The following is a 16,936-nucleotide window of genomic DNA, read 5'->3' as shown; positions in this document are numbered from 1 at the left end:
TAACACTCTTAATTAACTAACCACTAAACATGAAATAAGGAAATTAATAGAATTGCATGGGAACATATCATTGAGATCATGGGCACGTATCATTCCACCCCACTCGAACTCGACTTGTCCGCAAGGCGAAAATCAGAATACGACTTGGTGGAAACCACGACGGTCACCACTCGACTCGTACTATAGAATTCGGAGCTGTTTCCAATATCAAGCGCCACAGTGGGCGCCACTCAGGTTTCCCGAACGCCCCTTTGCCTGATGTCAATTTTTTCTTTGTCGGCACTAAACACACAACCTTCTTCAACGGGTTCGTAACATTCTTCGTGCTACTGATTGTGAAGGTAGCAGCGGTCATGGCAGGTGCTTTTCTTGTTAGGGTCGCCAGTGAAGGGTAAGGGCCAAAGACACTTGATGACGGTGCCAAATTAGGTGTTGGAGCCACTGATTTGTTGCTTTTTTGTGATGTAGGGTGAAAAGGAGGGACAATTGGTGGTGCCAATGGTGTGTTTGGGTTTGTTTTCTGAGGTGGTGCTAGCGTGGGGAGGGGTTTCTTGTCATCTTCAAGTGTGTTGGTCACAAACGGAAAGGTTAAAGGTAGTTGTTTAGGAGACAAAATGGTGGCAGAAGCGGGCAGTGGTGTGGCTGTCGGACCAAGTGTTGCGGTGGCGGGATTGGAAGTGGGTGGTAGAGTTTGTGGTGGTGTGGCGGAAGCGGGTCTCGGGGAGGGTGGTGTCAACCGAGTTCGGTTCTTGAGAAAATTAATAATCTCAACAAGCATTGACTCGAGCCATCGAAGCATTCCATTCACGAGCGTCCATGATTGACGGGTGGATCACGGTGGCTCTGATACCAATTGATATGAACCAATCGGTTGATAGATAATCCGTTGAGTGGATCAAGCTCAAAATAAATTAGCAAGATGTAAGACTTGAGATAATTCTCTATAATTTTCATTCCTCATTAAAATAAACAACTAGTTGGCTTTATATAGCCTTCAAGAAAGGAAATTATATAAGAAAATAATACTCCACTAACCCACTAACACTCTTAATTAACTAACCACTAAACATGAAATAAGGAAATTAATAGAATTGCATGGGAACATGTCATTGAGATCATGGGCACGTATCACCACCCTCCACCCACCACAACCACCACCGTAAACCACCACCACTCTGTAACCAACCACCACCCTCACCGAGCACCACCACCCTCCACCCACCACAACCATTACCTTAAACCACCACTCAGCAGCCATAGGTTTAGCAAGAGACAAAGTAGAGCTGACGATGGAGTTGGGGTTTAAAGAATTTTGGGGTTTTGTTGTTTGCGTTCCCCATACATAAAAATTGAGTTTACACAGCAGGTGAACTTGATGAGTGAAGTAGGTTTAAGCAAAAGACAAAGTAGAGCTGGTCTCCATGGACAGAACGCAGACAAGATGAGAGAGAGAGAGAGAGAGACTGAGAGAACATGGTGATGACAGCAGCACACGTGACAAAAAGTGATTGGTTATGAGGAAAGTTCTTAACTTTTAATTTGAGTCGCGTAGGAATTCGTGACAAAAAGTGATTGGTTGTGAGGAAAGTTATTAACTTTAAATTTGAGTCGCGTAAAAATTCGTGAAAACTCATTTTATTATGAAATATCAACTGGCTATTTTTGAAAATTTGACCAAATTTTAGTTATTCTCGTGATTAGCCCTAAAAAAATATACAGATTTTGATACCCTTCAAATAGCAAATTCTTTTTACCTTTCCAAAAGAATCGGATCTTTACCCATTCGGGCCGGACTGGAAACCACTTGAAGTACTCGAGGGTCTAAACACATTATTTCACCCACAGCAATAGCACCAACAAAATAACAAATACCAATATTGCCCTTGGTAGCACAGCCACCGTAACACCACCGGCCGGAAAATATCTTCATCGGCCTCCGATCGTCATGCCTCTTATGGTAATCGATTGATTCCGATCTTCTTCAATTCTCAATCTAACGTCTGAACTTTGTCTACAACAGCGTTTATTCTCCGATCTCCGATCATCGTCTCCGACGCCGCCTGCAGCTACAGGTAACCGTCATCTATCCTTTCTCCGATCGAATTGAGCCAGTAATTTGACCTAATTTTGTTCGTAAATCGTTTATCTAGTTCTTAATCAGTTTCAGAATCGTAAATTTGTTCGAAACTCGAACAATTCATCAGAATCGTTAGGGTTTTTAATGTGTCTAAACGTTATCTATCAATTCGCGAACGAATTGAGCCGGAGTTTGACCTGATTTTGTTCGTAAATCGTTAATCTAGTTATTATTCTGTTTCATAATCGTAAATTTGTTCGAAGATCGGCTAGTTTATCTGAATTGTTAGGGTTTAAACGTGTTTTTTAACCTAATATGTTAATAATACGTAATTGATAGTATAAAATTTCGTTGAAATAACCTGAGCATAAAATTAGGGCTGACGTTTGAATTTGTATCATAGTGTCATGTCAGGTAGAATCACACAAGTTTTATAATTTGTCTTTGATAACTAACAATAACTGTAACAATTTCACCATTTGATATCAAAATAAATGCAACATTTAAAGTTTTATTGTTTAATTTAAAAGAATGAATGTAAGAATTTTGATTTGTGTTTTGAAATAACTTCTAAATGCTTTGCTTCAGGGCTGTAAACCAAAAAAGAGATCAAGTCACCAAACAATGGAAGAATGGGGTACAAAGCCGATAAGAAGAATCCCTACCTTGGTTGATCTTTGTGTTCAAAAAGCTATAGATAATGTTAGGTATTTAGGTGATGTGGGAGAGACGGACCCGTATCTTTTAGACCTGTTTTTACCGCATTGTACTGTAGAACAGTTGACGCATATTGAGGATTCAACCGTGGTAATTGATTTCTTTTGACATAGTCTTTTTCTAACTAGATGAGTGTTTATATTCGAGATGTTTTTAATATTGTATGATATGCAGGACCGGGATTTAAGCCCAGTTACTAATAAGCTGTGGAAGAACTTTTACACGCAACAGTTTGGCTCTAAGAGCACCAATGTTGTAGTTGAAAGAATGAAAGAAAAGAGAGTTTCGTTTAAATGGAGACAATTGTATGAGGTGTTGATATTTTCTTTCCCACCAACTTATGGGTTTATTTTATTAGTGAAAAATAGCAATGCTAATATGTAGGTTGCTCAATTTGCAGGCAAAGTTAAAGGACGTGGAGGAGGCTCAACAGAAATCATTTGAACGAATAAAGCAATTGTATAAAAAAGAAGATGCCAGTAAGTTATTCATTTATCATGCTTGGGGACCATTTTGTGTTCACCTTTTTGCCATGTGTTACTTGATTTTGTTTCTTGCACCGCTGACTTTTGTTTAGTGAACTTTACGTTGCATTTCACGATGCTGAAGTCAATTTTAATTTAGATTTTATTTCATTGTATTGTTTTTAGTTGGTCTTAGTCAGGCTATTTGGTGTGGAGGAGGGTAGTCCTCAAAGGATGATCCGCCACGTAGGCGTCCACGTAAGCTGGTGTGGGGATGAGCCTAAAGGGGATGGACCTAGGGTGTGGGGATGAGCCTCAATATATTTATATATGTGTGTGTGTGTGTGTTAGTATAAAGAAGAAAGAGAGAGGGGAGCGTCGAGAATGGCAGGAGGAGGACTTTGGCGATGTGCCGACCCGGAGGGGGGCGGTGTGGACGGAGCTCGCCGGCTCCGGGACGAGCCCCACACCGCACAGTCTTAGCGGGTTGTTTTCTAGTGAAGTAGTTTTTGCCATGTTATCCTTCTAGAGGATGAGCATATGGTGGTTTTTACTACAACAATAAGGTTGTTGTGACAAGTGCTGATAGGAACCTGGGGGAAATTAATTGGAAAAAAAACAAATAATAATGTTTAAAAGTTTAGGGGATGGGGCTGGTCCACGAAACCAGGAAGAAGTGGGGATAACTGCTCCCACTAAGTTTTAGTTTAAGTATCTTGTTTCTGCATTTGTTTGATTAGTCGATGTTCGTTTTATAAAAATTAGGGTTCTAAACTTTTGTTCTTGGAGATCAACCCATCTCGAATTGGGTCACTATTTGTATTGTTCTTATTTCAATCCAATTGGAATTTTAGATTATATCAATGGTTTCATTGCTGGGAAATTCGAAGGTGGTGCAGACCTGGTACAGTTCCTGCGATCACATCACCACACAATTGGATGTAAAGTTGGATACGAGAGAGTCATTGAAGGAAGGAATTTCTACTCAATTAGCCACCCCAACCAGTCCGATTCTACCATCAACTGATCAGGCTGTGCTTGCTTCTCAATTAGCATCAATTGTAGCCAGATTAGACTCTATGCGGAAGGATATCGCAGAGATCAAGGCTTGGTGGATTATTAAGGAATCTTGGGAGGAGCCCCACGACCCACGACCAGATTTGGCTAAAGAGGAAACACCTGACGACAGCCCTAGCGATCACGAAGATCGATCTGCTCATGTTTTGGGTGTCCAATTTAAGATCGCAGTTTTAGAAACAACCCAAGATAGCGTGAAGTTGTTGTCTACCAATTTGCATACAAACAGGGATCACATGAAAACCTTGGTCAACCTAAAATGGCGTGAACTGAATTTTGAGGTTGGAGATGTAGTTTCTTCTCGAATTCAGCCTTATCAACATTTAAAAACTGTACCACATCAATTCTTTGTTGGGGGCAGTCACTTACGAACTCGAAGCACCACCAGACTCACGAGTTCATCCGGTCTCCCTTGTATCCTTGCTGAAATCTGCAGCGGTTCAAGTTCCCGCGACACCTTTAGCTCTCTTACCGATTACCACAGATTCGGAAATTGATCTTCGATCTCATCCTATAATTGAATGGCTTATTGCGTGGCACAATAATTCCATTTTGTCTGACTTGAGGAGAAGTCGTTTGTCGATGTATTGATAGGAACATGGGGGAAATTAATCGGAAAAAAAAAACAAATAATAATGTTCGAAAGTTTAGGGGATGGGGCTGGTCCACGAAACCAGGAAGAAGTGGGGATAACTGCTCCCACTAAGTTTTAATTTAAGTATCTTGTTTCTGCATTTGTTTAATTAGTCGATGTTCGTTTTATAAAATAGGCTTCTAAACTTTTGTTCTTGGAGATCAACCCATCTCGAATTGGGTCACTATTTGTATTGTTCTTATTTCAACCCATAACATCGACCATGAGAGATTCAGTTTAAATTTCAGCAAATCTCTTGTTATAGAGGTTGTGGACGTGGTAAAGTTATGAAGAATTCAAAGTTTATACTCATATATGTCAATTATATGAATATTATTCTAGATTTCTAGTAAATGCAGAACAAGGAATATAACTGCTTTGCTGGTGAGGAAAAAGAAAACAAACAAATATTGTGTAAAAGGGGGTGGTGAAGATGGAGAGTATGCTACTGCACATGCAGTGGCGAAGCTTGAGATTTTCGACCGTGGGAGCGGAAGTCACCGGACCTAAGAGTTTCTATAAAACTGGGGGGTCGAAAATGAATATACCCAAAAATTTCTATACGAAAACTACATACTCTCCACAACTGAGCGAAAAGTTTGGGGGGTCGGCCGCCCCCTCCCGCCCCTTAAAAGCTTCGCCCATGTGCACATGGTTTCTTGACACCAGGTGTACCAATCATATGTGTAGAATAAGGATTGCTTTATAGAGCTCGATGATACGGAAAGGAGGAATTCTTATCAAGTTGAGAAATGGAAATCATTAGTATATTCGGGATGTCTTTGTATGTGCCAGATGTGAAGACTAACTCACTAGGAATGGGTCTTAACTCTTAGAATAGGTTATAACATGCATTGGCTTGATATACTCAACTTTCCTTTTTGACAAAAGAGGCACGCTTGAGGCTCCACTAACTAGTGTTTTGAGTTAACATTTTGTGTGGTGTTTATTCTTGTTATAGTGTTGTTATTAAAGAGGAGTTTTAGTTGTGGCATTTTCGTACGACCATATGATGTTTTAAAACCTTGAATTTGGAAACAATGCAAGTTGTCTCTTGTTGGTAGAAGAAATCAAAGTGCAACAAAACCTCTTGAACGTATATGTGGTCCTACGTCGTGTATCATGTCAAGTGGCAATGATAGGTATTTTCATACCTTTACTTATTTAGCCATATACTATTTGGGTTTATTAAGATTTAAAGGTGGTGAATGTACTTCTAATGAGTTCAACAAGTATTTTTGATGCAGATAGACCTGGTCTCTTTAATTATCGCTTTATTTGAATTTAATATTTTATCTTATTTTGTTTCCTTTTGAACTATGATTCGTATCTTATAAATAGGATGTTTAGGGTTATTGTTTAGACAGTTTTTGATTATCTTTTAAATGAAGAACTTTGTCCTTGAACCTTTCGGTTCGTTTATCGTCTTTGATTAATCATTACGCTTTTCGCTTTTGAGTCATTTGATTGCACGCGAAACTGCATCAATTTTTAAGATGGGAGAAAACATAACAAAGAAAGTGGGTACAGGTCATTCAATACAATAACAAAGAAAGTAGTCATCAACAAAGATGTGACTTTTGCAGATGATGAAAGTGAGAAACGGGATACCAATAAATAAAGTGATCATTTAACGGATTCGATTTTTATCTGTTAAGAAGATAAGGAAGATGAAGTTGTTCATAATCCCATCATGAATGAAGACAAGACTCTGAGGTCACTAGTGATGATGATATTCACGGCTCAAAAAAAATTAAGTTATTTGAAATTTCAGTTGTGATATCTTTATATCCGTAGGGTAATTTAGGAATGAAATTTAACTTTCTCTATGAATATGATTTCTGTTATATATGTTGTATATATTGTTATCTTACGTTAATCGTTCTTATGTTATGACAGAGAAACAAAGTCGGCAAGTTCAACTGTGCACCAAGGTGCCTCCCTCCAGCAGCTATAAAAGGAGCTTCTTTGGAGGTACCCTATACAAGTTGCAGGCTTGCAGCTTTATGACATTCAATTTTTTTTTTTTTTTTTTTTTTTTTTTTTTTTTTTTTTTGTGAAATGTGACTGTTATGCGACTTCTGTAGGCCCCGGTAGCAGCGGCAATACAAAGAGTGGCATAATGAAGAAGGCCAAACAAGAATTTCTTAACAGGTACTTGTTGCCACCATTGAAATATTTATGGTTCATTTTTGAAAATATATTATTTTATCACTTAAAGTCCTTATTAGAGATGGCAATCCATGATATAACCTGAAACATGACATGAAAATAACCTGTTTAATTAACATGTTGACCCGCCTACCCGTTTATGATTAGAAATACAAAATATTAAAATTATATATAAGCTCAACCAACCAACTCGTTTACGACTCATTTAAGCCGTTTACAACCTGATTACTACCTATTGTTAACCCGTCAACCCTTTTTGACTTGTTTAGATGATTGGGTTACACAGGCCGTGTTCGGGTTACACGATCTTAAATGTTTGGGTTAGGGTGGATGTTTGACACAAATAAGTGTATGGGTCGTGTTCGGGTTCATCAGTTCAACCCGCCAACCTTACACATTTGACAGCGCTAGTTATTATCTGGTTTGGTTGTTTTCTTGACAGCCGAGAGGTCCAAAACCGATCTGCTATGAAGAAGGTTACGGTGCATAACAATCGCAGGTATCTTTCTAGTTGGTTAATATCTACATAGAAATAATAACCCATCTTCATGGATCGTGACCCAACGGTTGAAATCTTAATTTTATTGTACAGTACACCAACAGCAAGGAGACCAATTCATTCGAACCCGTCTATAAGGAAACCAACTCATTTACCTGGAAAATCTGCTGCCTCTAGTTCCAAATTTAGCACACCAACAGCAAGGAGATTCTGAAAAGCGTATACAAGTCGCGTAAAAAATGATTTAAACGTTCAAAAGTCAGTGTTTGTTTCTCTATTTACTTAATACACCCAGTTTTCTTTACTAGTGTTGTACCAACCAATATGTTTGATAATCTGTATCCCAAAAGTATTCAGTTTGACATGCATATCATTCAATTTCAATTTTTTAAGTGTTGGTTAGAACATAGTTATTAATAGCACTCATAGCGAGCGCTATAGCGAACAACGCAGCGTAGCACTTATGTGTCGCTATTTGATTTTGGCGCCTCCATAGCGGGCAATAGCGAGACTTTAGGTTTTTTTGTTTCTTTTTTCTGTTTTAATATAAATAGCGATATTTTATAGGTATAAAATAGCAGGATCCTTAGGTTTTCTATCAAGCATACACAAAAAACAACGCTTTATAGGTATAAAATAGCAGGATCCTTGGGTTTTCTATCAAGCATACACATAAAACAACGCATAAAATAGCTTATTTGGATATAATATACAAATCAAGGGTTGAGATTGGGTCTGTTATACTTTTTGTTTTTTCAGAAAAAGCTGAAAGTCTGCAAAAGATGTTACCCGTAACACGTCAACAAAATGTGTAACATGTGGCATAAGGGGGTCCATTCATTTGGGTTTCAAAGTTTTCTTAACTAATATGAGATTTCTTCCTATCATTTGTGTGTGTACGAGCGCGCTTGCACTATTTTAGAAGAAAGACTACTCCTAAATGGAAGTTGGTTCTTTATCATCGGTAAAATATCTTTCTAGCTCGCTTATTTCTTCCGATGTTCCAGCTTCCAAGTGTGACGTGCATTCTAGCCTACGCCTCTCTTGTGTGCTAAGACGCGCACTAATTCAACCCAAGGTATAACCTTAGTTCAAGGAAGAATCTTTGGCATGCATAGGATCTTTTGGACAACAGGTGTCATAAGTCATAAACTTTAGTCTAAAGTATTTTTTTTAACTTTTGCATTCCAAGTGTGACATTTTAACTTGTAGCGAGTAAGATGTTTTTATTACCCATTAACAACCGAATATAAATTTCATATGATGAGCAAGCGTCACTGGTGACTCGTAGATCAAAACAACAGTTCAACATGACCTTGCCTTGATTATACATATAGTACAAGAACCAAACAACAATCATTAAAATGAATTATGAAAAGGAACTTAAACAAGATTCGGCCCGGCCTTCTTTCAACTTCCCTTAAAGTCAACGCACAATGACAACCAAGTCAAACCGCAGACCCCGATAACCGCCGCTTTGTGGCATTGGAGACTGACACCTGTCCTAGTTTATCCGCAACAACTCCAGGTGATGACATCCGTTCTTGAGCAGGAATGTAATGTCGCATCCATACACCCGTGTACACCTAAGGACATCCCACCAAGGTTTTATATATACGTCGCAACATATGTGAATAGGTACGTGTTGCAATGGGTTTTTTTAGTACAAGTTGGGTTGACCCGCAAACTCTTTTTTATCCCATTTACATCGTTTCATTTCGTAGCTAAATCTTTGATTTAACCCCTTTGAGATAGCACGCAATCCAAATCAACCCGTTTCAAAAGTAAAAAGGTGGAAACTGAACATACCTGTGCGGGCCTCATGATCTTTGTGTCGGGATCATCAAGGGACTCGCGCCAGTGTGACAAATAACCCGCCATTCGAGGTATGGCAAACAAAACAGGAAAGAATTCTGTTGGGAAACCCATTGCCCTGGTTGCAAAACATATAGCACATCGATATACAATTTTATAATTTTTATTAATCAGCAAACGGAAATGGATGAAAACGTCATAACAACATACCTATAAATTAGCCCAGAATAAAAATCAACATTCGGGTACAACTTTCGTTTAACAAAGTACTCATCTGATAATGCAGCTTGTTCCAACGCAATAGCCACCTGTTGACAGCACGTTAATCAATGAATATCCTAAACAATATGAACAAGAAGATATCATTTTATAAAGAGTTAATTACTATTTTCGTCCCTGTGGTTTGTCAAAAATCACTATTTCAGTCCATTAGTTTAAAAATTGCGATTTCAGTCCCTGTGGTTTCACTTTCGTAACCATTTCAGTCCACCTCGTAACCATTTCAGTCCCTATACTTAACATAATAATGGATTGAAATGGTTACGAAAGTGAAACCACAGGGACTGAAATGGTTACTAAAGTGAAACCTCAAGGACTGAAATAGCAATTTTTAAAGTAATGGACTAAAATAGTGATTTTTGACAAACCACAGGGACGAAAACAGTAATTAACTCTTTTATAAACTTCAAAATACCTCGATAAGGGGATCCCTGCCTACAATTGAGAAAACCTCTTCTGCTAGTTTTTTAATAACCTTTGCTCTCGGATCATAGTTTTTGTACACTCGGTGCCCAAAACCTGACATTTTTCGTTTCCTGTAGACATCGACCGTGAAAAACAATCATCGTTAAGTTCACATTCACTAGGTTATTGTGTCGACGGTTCAGTAACTATATCAGAGAAAAAAACCAACCTGTTTTTCACACCTTCAATGAACTCTGGGATATTGTCAACAGTTCCAATCTCATTTAGCATCTTTAGGACCGCCTGTGACACAAAGATACCACAAGAAATTTAAATAAATTCATTTTGCAGGTTCATTTATTATAGAGTTAAATGCCATTTTAGTCCCTGTGGTTTGGGCCATTTTAGTCCAAAGGTTTGAAACGTTGCCATTTTAGTCCAAATAATTTCAAGCGTTGCCATTTTAGTCCACTGGGTTAACTCCATCCCTTTATTCTGTTAGGTAGAAGGGCATTTCGGTCATTTTACATGTAATTAAGTTAACTAGAAGGGCAATTCGACCATATAAAATGATCGGATTACCCTTCTAGCTAACAGAAAAAATGGACGGAGTTAACCCGATGGACTAAATGGCAACGCTTGAAATTATTTGGACTAAAATGGCAACGTCTCAAACCTTTGGACTAAACTGGCAAAATGGTCCAAACCACATGGACTAAAATGGCATTTAACTCTTTATTATAAAAAAAAAAAACATGAATGTGTTGAAAAAAGGAACCCTAAGTGTTTTTTATGCATACATGATACAACCTTCTATAACATGTTTATTTAAAACTTTACTTTGTCATTTGTAATAATTCTTTTTTTTTTTTTTTTGTAAATAAAATAAAACACAATAACTGTCTATATAAATAATATCAGCATACCTCATTTGCTCCACCATGGAGAGGCCCGTATAATGCTCCAACAGCTCCAGCAAGAGCCGTGTATACATCAACACCACTGCATGCACATCAGAAAACTATTTTTTATATTTCTATTTTTAATTTGTCTCAATATAATTGTCCAATTTCAATACCTTGATGCAAGATGTCTTGCTGCTGCTGTGGAGCAGTTCATCTCATGTTCAGCATGTAAAATAAAGAGAATATCGAGCACTCGAGCAAGTCGGGGATTTGGTTTATAAGACTTGTCACCTCTGCAAGTTTATAAAGTGTATATCTCAACTTTGTTTACATAATCAAAATACGCAACGATAGCATTTCCATAATAAAAATAGCCAAACAGGTAATAATGTTATTTACAATGAATCTAGCATGTATAAGAAGTTCTCCGAGTACGAAAGGTTGCTGGAAGGAAGAACAGGAGGCCTCCCTGCCATTCTTAAATAAGCCGCTGCTGCTATAGTTGGCGCCTGTGATTAATTAATAACGTATAAGCTCAAATCATCAAAAAAAGTACGATAAACAGCCTTAAAAACAGGTCAAAATCAAAGTCAAAAGTCAAACCTTCCCGAGTATGCGCACTATTTGCTTGTCTCTCACTGGCTTAGACTGGTACAGGTCTTGACCCTATATCAACAAAGTAAAAACTGAGAATGTATTCAAAATGATATAGAAAAAACCGAAAATCAGCGTATTGAGTTGATAATGTTTGAAAGTGGAATTACTTACTTTAAGAGCAGGGTTAGCATCGGGATGGAATACAGAAAGGGCGCTCATTGCACTGACTAGAACACCCATTGGATGAGCATCATGAGGCATGGCATGTATGATATCCTGCCACACACGTTTTACGTTTTTAAGATAGAAAATCGTCCCACGTCAAGAAACCGGAAAAACAATTATCTAAAGGAACTTAAAACAAAGTCACCATGATAAATATGTTCTCAAGTTTTTATACAAAACTTTACTAGGTTAATACCATAAAAATCCGACATACTTCCTTATTTTAGGCTGGGACACTGCTTTGTATAAGATAAGAAAGCATGACGGCTTTTTATGGTATTTACCTAACATTATTTATCCAAATTTGCAAGCAAGATTGAATATAAAACCATCTAACCAAAATTCCTTGTGGAACAGCTGAATGTTGTGCTACAGAAAACTCCCAATCGGCTAACTGGCTCTGAGAAGGTAAGTTTCCATACACTGCAAAAAAACAAACATTAGTCAGACACGTCACAAAATTCGAGAACATGTACATTGAACTGTTAGTATTGATCATGTTTATAGGGCTTACTTAAAAGGTATGCTACATCCAAGAATGAACTACCCTCTGCCAACTCTTCAATCGGGTAGCCTCTGTATCTTAAGATCCCTTCGTCACCATCAATGTAGCAGATTGATGATCTAACAGGAGCTGTGTTAAGGTAGCCTGGGTCATAAAGCTTCAAACCCTTATCATTGTTTCCTGTTGTTATCTGTAACAAGTTATATTATTACACCTTTAGCTTCATCGTCTAAAAAACTATCGAAACGATTATTAGACTCCTACTTGGACCAGCTAGACAGAGGAAAACACGACAGAAAAGTCCCAAACATAAAAAGTAGCATAACTTGGGATACAAGTGAAGTTACGGGCCAATAAGCAGTAGACAGAAAGATCTCGAAAATGTGACAAACTGTTCGACCCAAATTTCATTTCTAGTATAAAGTCGGGCAGGCATAACGGGTTAACCCGATCTGTTAAGACACGGACACAATAAGACACGAACCCGAAACACGTAAACACGAACACGACATGAAATCTCATCGTGTCAGATTTTTGAAACACAAACACGAACCTGTTAATAAACAGGTTACACAAAACGACCTGTTAAGACACGAAAAAATTACCAACGTATCATACGACCTGTTTAAGACACGAACACGGCCGAATTGGGGAAGCTGTGAACCGGACAGGGAATGGTGGTGTTTGTGAGAGAGATTTAAAAATTAGGGATTGGATTGTGGAAAAAGAACGGCGTGTGTTTGTGTATAATTCATCTCAGGTACCACGAATGATGACCCCCTGTCCACACCCACATATAATATTTTTTTATTTTTAATTATAAACATGTACTTAACGGGTCTTAACAGGTTAACGTGTTTTAACCTGTTTAGACATGAAACCTGTTAAGGTCTTATCGTGTCGACTTGTTTTAGACATGAAACCTGTTAAGGTCAAACACGAAACATGACTTCGTGTAGGTTCGTGTCGTGTTATTGTGCTTGTGTAAGAATTGCCAGCCCTAGTATAAACAACTGGTAAATCATTAATGACCTTAACTTACACGTTTATTTACGTCTTTTCTGAACGGCAAACTAACGTATTCCCAAATACTCCTATACCTTGCAGATTTAAACCCTCAACCTCTTTAATTTCATAATTTATTTTTTCAGTTATTATACTCTAAAATTTGACTATACCTGCAAAATTTATGCATTTATTTATATATTTAATTTTTGTATCTATTTGTCCAGTTCTTAAGATTTAACTATACCTCCAAAATTAATAATTCTCACTCTAATTTAATATTTTGTGTTTTGTCATAAAATCAGTGCACCAGATAAATACAATAAAATTACAATACAACACCATATCACACATATCTAGAATAAACTTATATATCTAAAGTAATTATATAATAACTCTAGAGTAATTATAACTAGCGTAGTTTCAAACATATCCTAAATTACTCTAGAGTAGTCATATAAAATTATATAATTACTAAGAGTAATTACTAGCATAGTTATATAATAATTATTGTAGAGTAATTCTAATTCAACTCAAACATCTATTTACAAAAATGACTCTATGTTAGTAGTTATCATGGGCGGTGATGAGGGTGTGCGGGGAGGACCACCATACAGGGCCAGTAATTTCGAGGGGCACGTGTTTTTTCTTAAATCCGATATATATACATGTTAATTTTTTTTAAATAGCATACCCATACCAACTCCAAAATAGGCCCATTTACAAAACAATTTTTATGGTTTAGAAGTTAGCCCAATATCCATTTGATTTAGTGAGCCCAATACACATTTGATTTTAAATAATAATAATAATAATAATAAATAATAATAATAATAAATAAATAAATAATAATAATAACAATAATAATAATAATAATAAAACATTACGGGAGGGCACATTTTTTCGAGCTCGAACATGGTATATGAATTCTCAGAGACGCCCCTGGTAGTTATATAACCAGAGTAATTACTAGAGTAATTATATAACTAGTGTAAAGTAAATCGACACATATATAACCATCGTAATTATACAATTACTCTAGAGTAATTACTAGTAATATGACTTCGCACGTTGTGGCGATAATATGGCTTTATTGGTTCGTTTTATTATAGTATCAATATTGTAACGACACTTTGTATAGCAAAAAAAAAAAAACATAGCGCAACATATGTAACTTTGTATAATGAAATCTATACTTCGTTGGTAACCATTGCAGCTTAAAGTAGAGAGTGTCGGTAACTTTCTGAAAGTTCAGGTCTTGTAATGTAAATTTGTTAAAGAGTAAACTGCCAAAATGGTCCATGAGGTTTGTTCACTTTTGGCACTTTAGTCCAAAACTCAAACCTTTCAAACCTTTTAAATCTGGGTCCCTATGAGTTCAATTTTATTGCCATTAAACGGAAAACCTGGTCAGATTTTCCAGTATTAATCCAGCGTATTAATCCAGCTTTTTTGTCTTTTTCCTCCTTTTAACGATGGGCAAAATGGTAAGATTTTTTTAATTAGTTATAATAAAACGTTAAAAGACCATTTCGCCCTTCATTAAAAGAGAGGAAAACGACAAAAAAAAAAAAAAAACTGGATGTTAACCGAAAAATCTGACTATATTTTGATTTTGGATGAAATGACAACAAAATTAAAACCACTCGGACCCAGATTCAAAAGATTTGAGTTTTTGACTAAAGTAACCAAACCGACCATTTTGGCAGTTTACTCTTTGTTAAAAAACAAAAATATTTTTTTATTAAAATTTTAGGATCATATAATAAATCTATTAAAATTAAAGGGTTTAAATAAAATTATGAATTAAAAGATAAAAGTTATTTACTAATTAATATTGTACAATATAAAATTGTAAATCACTATTTACAAAATTGATAAAAATATGTTATCAAAATCTATAAAACTACCTTCTTCAAATCAGTAGCTTTGACGGTACCTTCATCAGAAACCGGAAGTTTGTACTTTTTACCGGTTCTTTCATCAACAATTATCAACGAACCTTTCAAATTGACCGGTGGTGCTACAAACACCTGACCCGAAACCGGTGATTGATCCAGAACCGCCGGTATAATATCATTTGATTCAACACAAGCAGAAAGATGAGCTGATAGAACTGCTAATCTGCTACGAGCAATCACACTGGAATTATATTCCATTTTGTTGAATATTTGGATTCTGAAACCCTAATTTTGGTGCTGGAAATTGTTCGGTTTTGTGTGTATTTCAGTATTTGTATGTGAGAGTTAGTTGCTTGTAAGATGATCGGTAGGAGTTTGATATTATAATTTATTTATTATTTTTAAAATTTTATTTTGTATTTTATATTATTATTCCTAGGAATGCTACCATTGACAAAATTGGGTTAGGTTTATCTTTTAGAGAAACTGTTTTTCCTTTTTCTTTCTTTCTTTTTTTTTTAATTTTTTTTTATTTTTATTTTTTCTGATTTTAGCTTATTTTAATTCTGCCTATAATGATTCTTTTACACACTATGTTATATTAACAACATTTATTTAAAAAAAAAACTGTATAAGTTTTATTATTTAATGGAATTTCTTCATTTTTACTAGAGAAAAATATTGAAATACACATGTAGTTATGTTTATGTATGATTATGATTAACTTTTTAAATTGTATCGTCAGTGAATAATGAAAATAGTTATTTTTTTTGGTTGTCTTATAGCTTTGTAGCCGTGTTAGGTAGCAATTTCGCTTATAAGTACTGAAAAGTTACAACATATCTACTTTTGCTCGCGTATCAGATTTTATGTTTAAAGTTCAAATAGGATAGAGTTGAAATTGTCAATAAGTTATAATATAATAGTTGTATTAGAATTGTATTACTAACGAGACAACTTGGTTTAAGTTAATTTATATCATTGATATGTCTAATTGTACAAAAGGGAGGTTACAATCCGGACGAAGACATGTCAAATTTGTACAATTACCTCTCTTTCTCTTGATTCTATAATTTTCCCTTGATATCGGAGCATCAATTAATCAATAGATTACAAGAATGACGATGAATTTAAGTACATTGCAACAAAACTTGAAAAGAATTCAAAAGAACATGAAAAGATGATGTGACGGTCTGAGACAACATCGTTGGTAGTAGTAGATTGATATGAACAATCAAACACATATTTGAAGACATTTTATGGAAAGATGATGATGCAACAAGAATCGTTTATACGGAAATTTGATACTTCAAATTTGAATCATGGTGTCAACCATTGACTACAAGTGATAACCGATTGAGCAACTTATCAACAAATCAACATCGCCACCACATATCCCATGCCCCTGCACTCATTCGACATCACCTCCTATTGTACCCGATTCTATCTAACATACCGGTTGAACCGTCCGATAGAACCAGTTAAACCCGGATGAACCGCCCTATACACCCAGTTAAATCGTTTCTGAGCCAAATCTGGTACGCTATAAAAACTTGATTTTAAAACATTGCTTATAGCAAAATTACCATTCTTCTGAAAATTTCCATTTGAGTACAAATTGGATAACAGTTTAGGGATATGACACATTAGGTCCCTAAC

At 36.2% G+C, this 16,936-nt stretch overlaps 2 protein-coding genes across 5 annotated transcripts; one reads left to right on the top strand and one right to left on the bottom strand.

Annotated features, from left to right (window-relative positions):
- The first annotated feature begins 1,786 nt into the window (after nucleotides 1-1,786).
- On the top strand, nucleotides 1,787-8,032 carry LOC110894740. 4 transcript variants are annotated; one of them, XM_035980912.1, is made up of 9 exons: nucleotides 1,791-1,957; nucleotides 2,021-2,072; nucleotides 2,666-2,881; nucleotides 2,969-3,106; nucleotides 3,195-3,273; nucleotides 6,869-6,943; nucleotides 7,057-7,123; nucleotides 7,584-7,640; nucleotides 7,734-8,032. In XM_035980912.1, exons 3-9 carry the CDS (start codon nucleotides 2,702-2,704, stop codon nucleotides 7,852-7,854), a joined length of 717 nt encoding a protein of 238 aa, XP_035836805.1. In that variant the 5' UTR covers nucleotides 1,791-1,957; nucleotides 2,021-2,072; nucleotides 2,666-2,701; the 3' UTR covers nucleotides 7,855-8,032. The 4 variants fall into 4 exon arrangements, 2 of the variants coding, with proteins under 2 accessions (XP_035836805.1, XP_021997661.1); XM_022141969.2 differs by having other exon boundaries at nucleotides 2,666-2,884; XR_004874770.1 differs by having other exon boundaries at nucleotides 1,787-2,072; nucleotides 2,666-2,884; nucleotides 6,556-6,943.
- Nucleotides 8,033-8,849: 817 nt separating this feature from the next.
- On the bottom strand, nucleotides 8,850-15,730 carry LOC110894739 (citrate synthase, glyoxysomal). The gene is made up of 13 exons (XM_022141968.2): nucleotides 15,287-15,730; nucleotides 12,381-12,561; nucleotides 12,204-12,289; nucleotides 11,813-11,917; nucleotides 11,648-11,710; nucleotides 11,444-11,553; nucleotides 11,218-11,337; nucleotides 11,066-11,141; nucleotides 10,369-10,442; nucleotides 10,150-10,270; nucleotides 9,666-9,763; nucleotides 9,450-9,573; nucleotides 8,850-9,226 (listed from the first exon to the last, which is right to left on the bottom strand). The coding sequence occupies exons 1-13, from the start codon at nucleotides 15,533-15,535 to the stop codon at nucleotides 9,089-9,091; spliced, it is 1,545 nt and encodes a 514-aa protein (XP_021997660.1). The 5' UTR covers nucleotides 15,536-15,730; the 3' UTR covers nucleotides 8,850-9,088.
- Nucleotides 15,731-16,936: the final 1,206 nt, after the last annotated feature.

This window comes from Helianthus annuus, chromosome 12 (assembly GCF_002127325.2).
Source record: "Helianthus annuus cultivar XRQ/B chromosome 12, HanXRQr2.0-SUNRISE, whole genome shotgun sequence".
In the NCBI taxonomy this organism is placed as follows: Eukaryota; Viridiplantae; Streptophyta; class Magnoliopsida; order Asterales; family Asteraceae; genus Helianthus; species Helianthus annuus.
This window is presented reverse-complemented; position numbering and strand designations above follow the sequence as displayed.

Excerpts from the sequence above, each read along its gene's own strand:
- LOC110894740 (XM_022141969.2), top strand. The coding sequence starts at position 2,702 with ATGGAAGAATGGGGTACAAAGCCGATAAGAAGAATCCCTACCTTGGTT. Across the intron at positions 3,107-3,194 it reads AATGGAGACAATTGTATGAG|GCAAAGTTAAAGGACGTGGA; the intron begins GTGTTGATATTT and ends CTCAATTTGCAG. Across the intron at positions 7,124-7,583 it reads AAACAAGAATTTCTTAACAG|CCGAGAGGTCCAAAACCGAT; the intron begins GTACTTGTTGCC and ends TTTTCTTGACAG.
- LOC110894739 (XM_022141968.2), bottom strand. The coding sequence starts at position 15,535 with ATGGAATATAATTCCAGTGTGATTGCTCGTAGCAGATTAGCAGTTCTA. Across the intron at positions 11,554-11,647 it reads TAGTGCGCATACTCGGGAAG|GCGCCAACTATAGCAGCAGC; the intron begins GTTTGACTTTTG and ends AATTAATCACAG. Across the intron at positions 10,443-11,065 it reads TCCATGGTGGAGCAAATGAG|GCGGTCCTAAAGATGCTAAA; the intron begins GTATGCTGATAT and ends TTTGTGTCACAG.